The sequence below is a fragment of the Schistocerca piceifrons genome, chromosome 1 (assembly GCF_021461385.2).
Source record: "Schistocerca piceifrons isolate TAMUIC-IGC-003096 chromosome 1, iqSchPice1.1, whole genome shotgun sequence".
NCBI lineage: Eukaryota > Metazoa > Arthropoda > Insecta > Orthoptera > Acrididae > Schistocerca > Schistocerca piceifrons.
Genome location: NC_060138.1, coordinates 451,163,645 through 451,177,939, shown reverse-complemented (window position 1 = coordinate 451,177,939; position 14,295 = coordinate 451,163,645). Strand labels below are relative to the sequence as shown.

Below are 14,295 nucleotides of genomic sequence, written 5' to 3'. Positions count from 1 at the left end.
GACGGTCACCAGAAGTCGAAGCTAAAGCTTCGAAATACGTATAAACATTTTTTGCGTCAACTACTTTTTCCAGAATATCTTTCGTTTTTTGTTTCCACTCTCTCATATTTACTGTTTTACATGTAAGAGCCGATAAAGGAAGTGTATATTCGATGGCGTTGCTGAACCAGTCATGAAACCTGTGTATTGTGTATTTAAACCGGGGACCTAGAAACGACGGAGAGGCGTCGTCCAGCCGTAGCCATCACTGGTTTTCAACCCCACAACATGCTGCCACCATCCACTCACCAACGCCGCCCCACACCGAACCCAGGGTTATTGTGCTGTTCGGCCCCAGTGGACCGCCCGGGAACGTCTCACACCAGACGAGTGTAAAACCAAATGTAGGCGTGGTAGAGTGATTATGGTGTACGCGTACGTGGAGACAGTGTTTGCGCAGCAATCGCCAACATAGTGTAACTAATAAGAGGAACCAGGCCGCATTCGCCGAGTTAGATGGAAAACCGCCTTAAAACCTATCCACAAGCTGGCCGGCACACCGGACCTCGATACTAATCCGCCGGGCGGATTTGTGCTGGAGACCAGCACGCCTTCCCGCTCGGGAAGCAGCGAATTAGCCCGAGCGGCTTCCCGGGCGGGCTTACAAGAAACGTAGTGCAACTCCATTGTGGATGTATGCTGTCCAGTCACATTAACGTGATCACCTGCCAGAAACCTAAGTAACCACCTTTTGCAGCGCATGCCACTGTGAGACGGGCAGGAAGAGCGTCAGTGAGATTCTGGAAGGTGCCGAGGGTTGCGTGGAGCCCTGCTGACTCCAGTACGGTGGCCAGCTGCTCTAGGTTTCTTGGCTGAGGATCCGTGGCGCGAACAGCCCCGATCGAGGTGGTCCCACAGATTCTTGATTGGGTTTAAATGCGGTAACTTGGTGGCCTTAGGAGAACGCTATACTAATCCTGTTTAACATGTAGTGTTGCCCTGTTGGTAGAAGCCATCGTGCTGAGGGAAAAAGCCTGCATGTAGCGTTGGACATGGTCCACAGGACAGATGCGTACTTGTGTTGATCCTTTGTGGCTTTCAGAATGAAGAGATCATGCAGGAAATGTCATGAAACATTCTAAAGGGCATTGAAATGATGCAGGTTGTTTGCTTTCAGACGTTTCATGTCGTACATGCCAGTGTACCTCTGCCGTATAGAGCGTAAGCGATTCATCTGGAAAGGCCACCTCTCACCACTTAGTGGACACCTCTTTACGGTATTGGCGTGCAAATTACACTCTTCGTCGCCTGTGAACGGCAGTCAGCATGGGTGCATGAGCAAGCACCTACTGCAGTAGCCCGTACGCAGCAGCGTTCGCTGAACGGTCGTTGGGGAGACAGTGTTGACAGCCCCTTAGTTCACCTGGGCGGTCAGTTGCTGAACAGTTGCTTCAGTTCGCCCAGAAGACATCTTCACAGCTGTTGGTCAGCAGTATCATGTACGGCCTGTGGTGCATCACAGTTGCCTGGACGCTGGATAAAGCCCTTTTGTCATGCATAGTATACTTGAACCACGACGGAACACTAGCAGTTTACTAACTTAGCCGTTTCTGAAATACTTCCACTCTTGGCAGGAATGCCAATGACGATGCCCTTTCGGACGTCAGAGGAATCGTTCCGTTTGTACATTACGAGACTGCACTGCGTTTGTATCTTCTCCCCCCTCCCGTCCCTCTAAAAGCTCTCTACATCCCACCACTGCAATTGCTGCCACCTGTCGTCTCTGAATGGCTATTGCACGTTGGCGTCGAACACAGGCGGGGGTCACAATGTGACTGGATGTCACTGGATCATGATAAGCGCCGACATGTAAGCAATGGATTAGTGTGGAAAATGTGTCTTTAAGTGCGTACATAAAATGCAGAAACGAACTGTTGCCAAATGTTTCCTAACAGAACCAACGTTCTGTTATTGCTTTCTTGGCGTCTGAAGGAAAAACGATGGTAGACATTCATGGGAGAATGAAGAATGTGCGTTGGATGGCATGTCTCTGATTAGGATTTTGACGCCTTCGACCCCTTAAGAGGACAAGAAGTGTCTATGATTCCTGTCGGACTAGGATGTGCAGCAGACAGTTACGGACCTCTCTACGCTGCAGGGCATAATGTTCTACCGAATGGCCATGTTCTACCTGATACGTCGGTGAGATGATTGCCTCATTGCTCACTACGACTTCTGCCTGAGAGCATACCGATTCTGCACTGTACGGCCTTCGAACGCTCCTCATACTAAATTTCAGACGTAAGTGTCGTCTCGTACCCAACACAACCGAACTCGGCTAAGATGTATTCCGGGTTGTTGACACGCGGGAAACAGTTTTATCGATTTCTTTGTAAAGCACTGACAGCTTGAAGACGTAGATGGATTCGTCCATCCTTTTAAGATGTCTGAAGGAAATATTTGGCTCTGAAAGAGTGTATGGAAACAGTAAATACAGATCAGTGAACAAAAAAATCAGAGAATTGAATAAAATACTTGTGAAGCTTCCTGACAATTACAGCTATGTGGCGGACCGTACTCGAAATTGGGCCCTTGCTTTCCGGGAGAAACTGCTCATCAAATGATCAGTCCAAGCACGACAATGAAATTTCAAATGAGGTGACACATTGCTGCAGAATGAAAATTTATTCTAAAAATACTCGTGTTCCCTCGTTAAGCTCTCCATCACCATGGACAATGAAAGATTAAAATTTTAGTGAATGTTTATGGAAACGTTACTTTAACATTTGAACAGCTTCACGGACACAACCATCACCAACACAGTTGTTAGCGCTATGTTGTTAGCTAGTTCCTTAATACCATTTATGGGGAATGAGAAAAAAAAAAAAAAAAAAAAAATCACGCAGCTGTATCAAAGAGGATTCAAGGTCCAGGCTTTATGTTTCCAAATTGAATTCCGCAACAATATAGCCCGTCTTAAAACATTCCACAAACGACGTACACATTATATCGTATTAAGTAATTTATACTAAGCAAATCTATTTAGGTTAGTGGCGGTGTGAAATCTTCCATGGTCGTATTTGTTAAATAAACGGTTATTAAAAACAAGCTGTCTGAACAGCTGCAGAAGTATTATGTCTGCCTTCATAATTACGTAATTTAAGTACCCTCAGGGCTGATGTCATCAACATACTTTTATCCACAATCATACGGATGATCTCCCGTGCGCTGTTGTCTCTGCTAGCGTTTTCTCACGCCGTGTTGTTACACGTGCGTAACCACTCAACGTGAGCCCTGGGTAACACACCTCAAATGAGTATGCATTTGTAACTTTAATACGGTCTCTGAAAATACGGCGCACTCGTACACAGGACCGACATGTTTAATATGGACTCATGATAGGTAGCATTGGAGTTTGACATTCTAAGCACTTTGCTTCAATTTACGACCTCACCAACTTCTTTCTTGTGACCCTCGTGACCCTCGATAACAATAAGTAACTATCTTTAAGATGCAAGAAAAAAGAAAAGTTATTGCTGGGTGTAAAGTCTGAATGCTAAAAATATTTGAGCCGTTAATTTGTGCTTTCTTATCAATTCAAGGAAAGTTTAACGTTAACATATTATGTTTATAATGTGTTCTAATCTAAAATACTTTTCGGAAACGTATTCGATTTACTTTAAAATATCTATAAGCATAGAAATGGTTCTGATACGGCTCAACGGAAACCTCATCGTGCACAAACATTTGATTAATGAAGCCTTGTGGCAGAAACTAATGTCACTTTTGGAGGATATACGTAACTGATTTAACGAGATGAAGTTCTCTCTTCTCGATGTTTCCCGTACCCCTTAGTGTAACATACTGCACACCTGAGATTTTTCTGTTTCTGCTCAGACAACTTTTGATTTTGTGAATAAACTTTTATTTATTATACTGTGACAATGAATCGTTTGTGAACTGGACTTCTTTTATGTATCTACTCTAATTTCTAAATTTCCATGCTACTTCAGTGTAACAGGACATCTTGCAAACAAAGGACGCTCGTGTTACAGATACTTTGTTTTATTAAAACAGACTTTCGTCGTACAGTGCTTGTTGAAAGTTAATTTCTTTTAGTTCATTCAATATTTTAATATGCTTTCTTCCACTACTTTATTGAACATAACAGTAAACGTAAAATAAACTGATTATTAACAATATATTCTACAAAATTTTGTGAAACAGCAGTTCACCGATTCCACGCTTGTGGAAAGCTGCTCGCTAGGAGTTGATGTCGTTAAGCCAGGTTTAAAGCACTTTTACGGCGGTAAAACGAATTTTGTTGATGGTTTTGCGACAAAGAGCGGGAAAGGTAAACATTTAAAACGCTAAGCAACGGGGGGGGGGGTTGGGCAACAGGGGGGGGGGGGTTGGGCAACAGGGGGGGGGGGGGTTGGGCAACAGGGGGGGGGGGGGGTTGGGCAACAGGGGGGGGGGGTTGGGCAACAGGGGGGGGGGGGGTTGGGCAACAGGGGGGGGGTGTTGGGCAACAGGGGGTGGGCAACAGGGGGGGGGGGGTGGGCAACAGGGGGGGGGGTGGGCAACAGGGGGGGGGGGGGTGGGCAACAGGGGGGGGGGTGGGCAACAGGGGGGGGGGGTGGGCAACAGGGGGGGGGGGGGGGGTGGGCGACAGGGGGGGGGGGTGGGCGACAGGGGGGGGGGTGGGCGACAGGGGGGGGGGGTGGGCGACAGGGGGGGGGGGTGGGCGACAGGGGGGGGGGGTGGGCAACAGGGGGGGGGGTGGGCAACAGGGGGGGGGGGGTGGGCAACAGGGGGGGGGGGGGGTGGGCAACAGGGGGGGGGTGGGCAACAGGGGGGGGGTGGGCAACAGGGGGGGGGTGGGCAACAGGGGGGGGGTGGGCAACAGGGGGGGGTGGGCAACAGGGGGGGTGGGCAACAGGGGGGGGTGGGCAACAGGGGGGGGTGGGCAACAGGGGGGGGTGGGCAACAGGGGGGGGTGGGCAACAGGGGGGGGTGGGCAACAGGGGGGGGTGGGCAACAGGGGGGGGTGGGCAACAGGGGGGGGTGGGCAACAGGGGGGGGTGGGCAACAGGGGGGGGTGGGCAACAGGGGGGGGTGGGCAACAGGGGGGGGTGGGCAACAGGGGGGGGTGGGCAACAGGGGGGGTGGGCAACAGGGGGGGGTGGGCAACAGGGGGGTGGGCAACAGGGGGGTGGGCAACAGGGGGGTGGGCAACAGGGGGGTGGGCAATAGGGGGGTGGGCAATAGGGGGGTGGGCAATAGGGGGGTGGGCAATAGGGGGGTGGGTAATAGGGGGGAATGGGGTGGGAATGAGGAGCAAGAGAGCATCTCTAGGGTGACGCAGGTTGTGGTGAGGTGAAGACCGCGAGCAGCTGGCGGCGTCCAGCAGTCAGCAGTGGCGCACACCGCGGCGACCGCGCTGCCATGCTGCCAGCCGCTGCTGCGGTGGAAGCCGCGCCGGCGGCGCACTTGGTATTGATTGACGGTGAGCTGTGAGCGAGCGGCTCAGCCGAATGTAAGCGGACTGGTCTGGTGCGGGCGGCCACGCTCTACAGCCGCTTCTCCGTTTGTGTCCACAAAGCAGTACGACTAATTGTCTCAACGTCTCTAGTCTCGATCCGCGTCTTGGGGGCCGAAATACAGGCCTACTATACGAGGTGCTAGAAAGTAATGAGATTGATGTGAAAAAAAGTTTTCCTTACCATTTTAGTAAAGTATAGTGTTGTCTCCTTCAAAGTAGTTCCCTTCTGATTGCACACACTTTTTCCAGCCCTTCTGCCATTGATGGTAACATTTCAGGAGCTCATCTTGTAATGGTACTTTAATTACGTAAGCATTACGGCACCTCACCTCAACCTCTCGATACCAGCAATATTCTACTGTGTTTCTGTAAAATAGTTGACATATTTCTGTGATAACATTCAGATTTGATTTCATTAATGTAGAGGTACTTCGATACTACTATATGTATATATTTCAATGATATTATTCTTATGTGTATTCTTTCTTTTGTCACTATGATCTTCGTCGTACTTTTTTGGGGGGCGTAAGCAGTTATTAGAGAGTCAAGCCTTGGTCGTCATGTTGAAAATACGCAAATTGTAGTCAGCTTATGAAATGTGAACTTTAACAGTGAGGAAGATATTTTCAAGTATGTTTTATATTGAGAAGTGATGTTGCAACAAAAGTAATAAAAAAGAAGTGTAACTTCAATTCGGAGTGCTGATTACTTTTTTACATCACCATTGTTCTAACTTGCAAAAGTTTAATCTTCAAGAATGGTTTATGAAACACATCTATAAAACTTTTGAATATCGCAGAATATCACCTAGGCCTCTTTGCATCCGAGCTTGGAATCATCACTACCTAATTTTTCGACGATTGAGCCATGAGTTCCCAACGAGACCAGCATGGGAAACACGAAACGATGAGTGCCTAGTTTATCCATTATTTCAAGAAATGACTATTAACTGTGCTCTAATGACACCCGCCACATAATATAACTTTGCTGTCGCCCGAAAATGCAATACTTAGCAGCGTTAGCAACACTACCATCATAATTAATTTTTGACCTTTATTGTGGTAGGGTTGTTAGAATCTTCTGTAATATCCTCCAAGACCCTCGTCATAGCTTTCTGGACATCTTGTGCTGTTTGAAAATGTTGTCCCTTGACCGCCGTTTTGACTCTTGGAAATAGAAAAAAGTCGCACGGAGCGATATCTAGTGAATAGGGTGGCTGTGGTAGTACTGAAATTTGTTTTGAGGTTACAAATTGCTGCACTGACAGCAGTATGGGATGGCGCATTATCGTGATGTAGAATCCATTCATCACCAATGTTGGCACGGACACGAAGAACTCTTACGAAGTCTTTCTAAAATTTCTTTGTAGTAATACTGGTTAACTGTTTGTCCAGGAATTCACGCACCCTGGCCAAGTTGACATCCGTCCTTGAGGTTGATGGTCGTCCACTGCGGTTTTCATCTTCAACATTCGTTCTGCCTTAAATAAACATTTTATGCCAACAAAAAACTTGAGCTCTTGACGTAACTTCCTCTCCAAAAGGCTTCTGAAGCTTTCCTTAAGTTGTCGTCGCGTTTTCACTCAATTTATCTCAAAAAAGAAATGGAATAACGTTGTGCAATATTATGCGGTTTCATTTCCGTGACAAGAGACACAAACACGTGTTAACTTATTACAGAGCAACTCACGACTGAGCATTTGCATCGATGTGCTGCTTGGACTAGAAACAGCTTCTAGACCAAGGTCAAAGATATTGTAACTACGCAAGCCTCCAGGGTTGCCACATCTTACAAAGAAAATCAGTCTCATTACTTTACTGTCACACCTTGTAAATGATTCACTCGTCCTCACGTACAAAAATGACTGATGCATTAATAGTACCGTAAAATCACCGGGTTTGATACATGTGTGGGTAAAAATCTTACGTCAACATCGCAAATTTTATTTACTGATTACTGGTTTCGGTTCATTGCTGAGCCATCTTCAGGTAAATCTAAAATATTGTTCGCTGTGTGACACTCGTTACACATCGTCTTATTTCGAGAGCTTAGGCGTCCTCTTTAAATGAGAAGTCCTAAAGTGAAAATCTTAGTTATTAAATTGACAACGCTAATCACCAATCAAATGTTTCACTTTACGATTTAGTATTTAGATAATGCGACTTAGCTCTAAAAATACGATTATGTGTAATGAGTGTCACACAGCGAACGAAGTTTTAGATCTATATGAAAATGGCTCGGTAATGAGCCGAAACCGGTAGTCAGTAAAGAAAACTTACAATTTCTACGTAGGATTTTTATCCACACCTGTTATAAATCAACGGAGGGCATATCCTGTGTCAAAGAATATCACCAAGTTTGCATTTAGCATGCTACAAATGTTCTAGGAGTTCCGCATTCCGTCACTGGGCACACCTCCAAGTGTTGGTCTACTTCGTCCCTTACCTTAGGTAAACACATCCTGTCTACATCTACATTTATACTCCGCAAGCCACACAACGGTGTGTGGCGGAGAGCACTTTACGTGCCACTGTTATTACCTCCCTTTCCTGTTCCAGTCGCGTATGGTTCGCGGGAAAGCCGGAAAGCCTCCGTGCGCAATCCAATTTCTCTAACTTTACATTCATGATCTCCTCGGGAGGTATAAGTAGGGGGATACCTCATCCAGAAACGCACCCTCTCGAAACCTGGCGAGCAAGCTACACCACGATGCAGAGTGCCTCTCTTGCAGAGTCTGCCACTTGAGTTTGCTAAACATCTCCGTAACGCTATCACGCTTACCAAATAACCCTGTGACGAAACGCGCCGCTCTTCTTTGGATCTTCTCTATCTCCTCCGTCAACCCGACCTGGTACGGATGCCACACTGATGAATACTCAAGTATAGGTCGAACGAGTGTTTTGTAAGCCACCTCTTTTGTTGATGGACTACATTTTCTAAGGACTCTACCAATGAATCTCAACCTGGTACCCGCCTTACCAACTATTAATTTTATATGATCATTCCACTTCAAATCGTTCCGCACGCATACTCCCAGATATTTTACAGAAGTAACTGCTACCAGTGTTTGTTCCGTTATCATATAATCATACAATAACGGATCCTTTTTCTATGTATTCGCAATAGATTACATCTGTCTATGTTAAGGGTCAGTTGCCACTCCCTGCACCAAGTGTCTATCCGCTGTAGATCTTCCTGCATTTCGCTGCAATTTTCTAATGCTACAATTTCTCTGTAGACTACAGCATTATCCGCGAAAAGCCGCATGGAACTTCCGACACTATCTACTAGGTCATTTATATACATTGGTATCTACAGAGGCATTGACGCATTGTCTGAGCTGTTGCAATGTTGTAAGCAGTGGAGGAACGTTAACATGGTCGTTAATGTAAGTCGTAAGGCGTCAGCTCAGGCGATTTGGCAGGCGAGGGTACGAAAGAGGAGAGCCACATCAACAACACACCCAATCCAGCGCTGCGGAAGTTCGTCGTTTAGGTTGCGACGAACATTGCCGCCTTGTCGGAAGATGAAATTCTCTGTATCAGAGTTGTCCGATGAACAGCCGCATATGCTAAGAACAACTGCACAACACGACATCTGCAAGACTAGTGATATTTTACTAAAGCTCGAAACTTTGTGCGGACTTCAGGGGTGAGATATTTTTAATAGTTTCCACAATGAAACTGCCTCAAAATCTGACAGAAAATCCGAAGAGATTGTGGTCCTATGTACAGCACATCAGCGGCAAGACACAGTCAGTACCTTCACTGGGCAGCATCAATGGTAATATAACTGATGACAACGCCACTAGTGCCGAATTATTTCCTTCACCAAAGCAGACTGCTGACATGAGTAACTCAAAAGTAGATATCCTTGGAGCAGCGATGCAGCTTAAACCACTTAATAATGGCAAGTCTTCCGCTCCAGATAACTTACCTATAAGGTTCCATTCCGAGTACGCTGGTACAATAGCCCTATACTTAGCCATCATATCCAACCGCTATATCGACAAAACATCCGTATCAAAAGATTGGAAAGTAGCTCAGGTCACACGAACAATCAAGAAACTAAATAGGAGTAATCGGTTGCATTACAGACTAATATCGGTAACATCGGTTTGCAGTAGGTTTTTGGAACATACACCGTGTTCGAACATTATGGATAATCTCTAAGAGAATGATTCACTGACGAACAGTCAAGAAGGATTCAGAAAATATGGTACTTGTCAAACTTACCTGACTATTCTCACGAAGTAGTAAGTGCCATCGACAAGGGATCTGGAACTGATTACGTATTTCTAGGTTTCTAGACTGATTTTGACTTCGTTTCTCAGAAGAGACATAAACTGCGTGCCTATGGAATATCATTTCACCTGTGCGTTTGAATCCGAGTTTTCCTTTCAGAAATATCAGAGCTCATAGCAACTGAAAAAGTCATCGAGTGAAACGGAAGTGATGTCCGGCGTTCCCCATGGAAGTATTACAGACCTCTGCTGTTCCAGACCTGCATAAACGATTCAGGAGATAATCTGAGCAGCCCTCAGATTGCAGATGATGCTGTTATTTACCTCTAGTACAATTATCAGAAGATCAAAACCACTGAAAAATGACACACGATATCTGAAGGGTGTGAAAAGTGGCAATTGTCTCTCATTAAGGAAAAGTAAGAGGTCATCCTGGCGAGTACAAAAAGAAACCCATTATATTTAGATTAGAAGATAAATCACACAAATTTAAAAGTTGTCAGTTCTACTAATTATCTAATAATTACAATTACAAACAAAAGTTGGAAGGCTTACATAGATGGTGTCGTTGTGAAGGTACGACAAACACACCTAAGAAATGCAAAATTCCTACAAGGGAGACTGCTTACGCTGCGCTGTTTCGTCCTCTGCTAGAGTATTGTTGTGCTGTATCTGATATTTACCGGATACGGTTGACCGAAAACATGGAAAAAGTTCAAAGGAGGACAGCTAGTTTTACATTATCGCTAAATACTGGAGAGGATGAAATGGCTATAAAAGGGAATTGGGTTGGCAATCATTAAAACAAAGGCGTTTTTCGTTGCTGCGAGAGCTTTTCACGAAATTTCCATCACCAACTTTCTCCTCTGAATGTGAAAATATTTTACATCCTACACAGGGAGAAATGTTCATAATAATAAAATAAGAAAAATCGGAACGACGGGAGTGTTCATTTTTCTCACGCGCCGTTAGAGAGTGGAACAGTAGAGAAATAGTCTGAAGGTGGTTCGAATATCTCTCAGCCAGGCACTTAACTGAATTACAGAGTAGTCATGTAGATGTAGATGCAACACATCAAGGTAGGGGGTACCCGTCCTGGTCTTCTCAGAGAAGGGCCGTTACCACACACACACACACACACACACACACACACACACACACACACACACACACACACAGTCACGCTGTCACGCTTAACCTTCCCAGATAAATTGAAGGTTGCTTCGTCGTTGAATATCAGCTTTGAGGTGAAATTTCCATTCTGAAGTCCTTCGTGCATTGTAATGCAAAACTGAAGGTGCCAGCCATAACATTTCTCTTTTAATTATTGTAGGAAATGCAGACAGTCGGTCTGAAATACCCATCTTTCACAGAGCTTGCTGCAGTATTCCAGTCTCGTGGCTTGCAGGGACCTTTTTTTTCAGCCTGCATGCAAAACTCTGTCACCCTCTATACGGCTGCATCTTTCACATTTAGTCGACCGATAATTTTCCGTTTACAGAAACAAGCTTGGATTACAGTGCCAGTAAATACGTAAACAGGCGTTTGACGTGGCCAAAGTCAGTTTAGCTATGTTTACTTTGTTTAGCCATTTGGACCAGCAGCGTCATCTGTGCAGCATACTATATAGTGTGGGGCTGTGGAGCGAAGATTCTCTGCAGAGGGTGGCTTTGTGCTGGGCAAACAAGTACCTTCCAGCTCAGGCAGTGCTCAGCCCGTATTATCCTACTGTTTGCCGATTGATTAACTCCCCTGTTAATAGGACGACCATCGGTGGCGCATCTGAAGGGTGCCGCGGCGATACCAACAATCAATGCTCTATTTGTTTTGTATATAAAAACCATCTTTTCTTGTTGCACTGTATTTTATTTCTCTGAGGTGCGTTTCGCCTATTTTTACTCTAAGAGACCTTCAGTGGGATCTAAAACACTACAGTTTGGTTTTGATGTTTATTTTGATTATAAAATTGTCCACGTCTCGTTTTTTCTGTAACAGATTTCCTGTTTTCCGCGTTTTTGGTTGGCATCTGAGTTTTCTCTCATCTAAACACGTTCTTTAAGTCGGTCTACCACTTTATTTACGAAACATAGGCACTTTTTTATATTCTGAACTTTTTTATTCATATTGTTGATCTGGTTTGTCATTGTTGCGGTGCACTATAACTCTTCTGCCACTAGTAACAGATGTTTGTTCGAAAGCTGTGCTTTTGAAGATGTAAATACTCTGAGTTCACTGTGTGTCTCCTCCTGTTTCGTTTGTGTACCAAATGTCGCAACCTAACTAAGTATATGCTGAAAACTAATGTTTATTTTCGATTATTCTCTTAAGAGAGCGATTGAACTTGAGTAGTCATGATGCCTTCTTCTTTGTTCATTCTTCCCAAATTCTCTTCATACGTTCACTGTGTTCCCTCTTGCGTTCTTCCGGCCATCTTTTTCCTGCTCTGTTCTCAGTGTGTTCTTGTTTAAGTGGGTTTCTTCATGATGTTTCTAAACTGTTCTCTATTGTTTATGTTGTCTTGTGTGATTCCCAGTTCCTTAATGTCGTCTTCTGTTTCAGGAGATCCACTTAGTCTTGTTTTTGCTGTTTACTATGTCAAAGATTTGTCTTGTGAGCCTGGCTTTATTCAGCCTGCTGGTATGTCCATAAAATTTCGTCTTTCTCTTGCTAATGGTGTCTGTTATTGTTTCTATGTATTTGTAAATCCCTCTTGTTGGCCTCTTCATCCAAATTCCTTCCCGAAACACTCGTCCATATATTTTCCTCAGAATTTTTCTTTCCTGCTTTTCAGTCTCTCTGATCTTCATATGACCATGAATCACTGTAACTTCTAGTAGGAGTACTGTGTTGTAATGCCTTAGTTTTGCATTGACAAACAGATTTCTTATTATAGTGATTCCAACTGAGCTTATATACTTTGTGTAATCTGGAGATTCTACTTTTATTGGCTATTTCGTTCAGTCCTGATGGTTGGATTATCTCTCTCAGATATCTGAAGTGGGCAACTTGTGCCACAGTCACGTACTGACAAGGAAACCTCCCCATCGCACCCCCCTCAGATTTAGTTAGTTGGCACGGCGGATAGGCCTTGAGAAACTGAACACAGATCAATTGAAAAAACAGAAGAAGTTGTTTGGAACTATAAAGAAATAAGCAAAATATACAAACTGAGTAGTCCATGCACAAGATAGGCAACATCAAGGAGAGTGAGTTCAGGAGCGCCGTGGTCCCGTGGTTAGCGTGAGCAGCTGCGGAACGAGAGGTCCTTGGTTCAAGTCTTCCCTCGAGTGAAAAGTTTACATTCTTTATTTTCGCAAAGTTATGATCTGTCCGTTCGTTCATTGACGTCTCTGTTCACTGTAGTAAGTTTTGTGTATGTTTTGCGACCGCACCGCAAAACCGTACGATTAATAGACGAAAGGACGTGCCTCTCCAATGGGAACCGAAAACATTTGATCGCAAGGTCATAGGTCAACCGATTCCTCCACAGGAAAACACGGCTTATACAGGGTGTTACAAAAAGGTACGGCCAAACTTTCAGGAAACATTCCTCACACACAAATAAAGAAAAGATGTTATGTGAACATGTGTCCGGAAACGCTTAATTTCCATGTTATAGCTCATTTTAGTTTCGTCCACCTACGCTCAATGGAGCACGTTATCATGATTTCATACGGGATACTCTACCTGTGCTGCTAGAACATGTGCCTTTGCAAGTACGACACAACATGTGGTTCATGCACGATGGAGCTCCTACCCATTTCAGTCGAAGTGTTCGTACGCTTCTCAACAACAGATTCGGTGAACCATGGATTGGTAGAGGCGGACCAATTCCATGGCCTCCACGCTCTCCTGACCTCACCCCTCTTGACTTTCCTTTATGTGGGCATTTGAAAGCTCTTGTCTACGCAACCCCGGTACCAAATGTAGAGACTCTTCGTGCTCGTATTGTGGACGGCTGTGATACAATACGCCATTCTCCAGGGCTGCATCAGCGCATCAGGGATTCCATGTGACGGAGGGTGGATGCATGTATCCTCTCTAACGGAGGACATTTTGAACATTTCCTGTAACAAAGTGTTTGAAGTCACGCTGGTACGTTCTGTTGCTGTGTGTTTCCATTCCATGATTAATATGATTTGAAGAGAAGTAATAAAATGAGCTCGAACATGGAAAGTAAGCGTTTCCGGACACATGTCCACATAACATACTTTCTTTCGTTCTTTCTTTGTGTGTGAGGAATGTTTCCTGAAAGTTTGGCCGTACTATTTTGTAACACCCTGCATATTATATACGACACTGGTGACGGCATGTGCGTCACATTACAGGAATATGTTTTCGATCCACCTAACTTGTGCACTTGGCGAATGGGTAAAAAGATTCTTATACCTTGCCCGATTTAGGTTTTCTTGCGTATGTGATAATCACTCACAAAAAAGTGATGAAAACATAAGAGTTTGTCACATAAACTGCAACAAATGAATGCAACAGTTTCACAGTCGCACAGTTTTCCCTGTGCTCTGTCAAA

The 14,295-nt window shown here is 44.8% G+C and overlaps 1 protein-coding gene across 1 annotated transcript in view; it reads right to left on the bottom strand.

Moving 5' to 3' along the window:
* LOC124734405 (leucine-rich repeat extensin-like protein 3) overlaps positions 1-14,295 on the bottom strand; it is a 73,830-nt gene that overhangs the window by 14,774 nt on the left and 44,761 nt on the right. Inside the window, 6 exon segments of the mRNA XM_047248535.1 lie at positions 4,401-4,483; positions 4,486-4,510; positions 4,513-4,584; positions 4,792-4,867; positions 5,141-5,157; positions 5,160-5,333. Coding sequence (XP_047104491.1) covers positions 4,401-4,483; positions 4,486-4,510; positions 4,513-4,584; positions 4,792-4,867; positions 5,141-5,157; positions 5,160-5,333 — 447 coding nt within the window.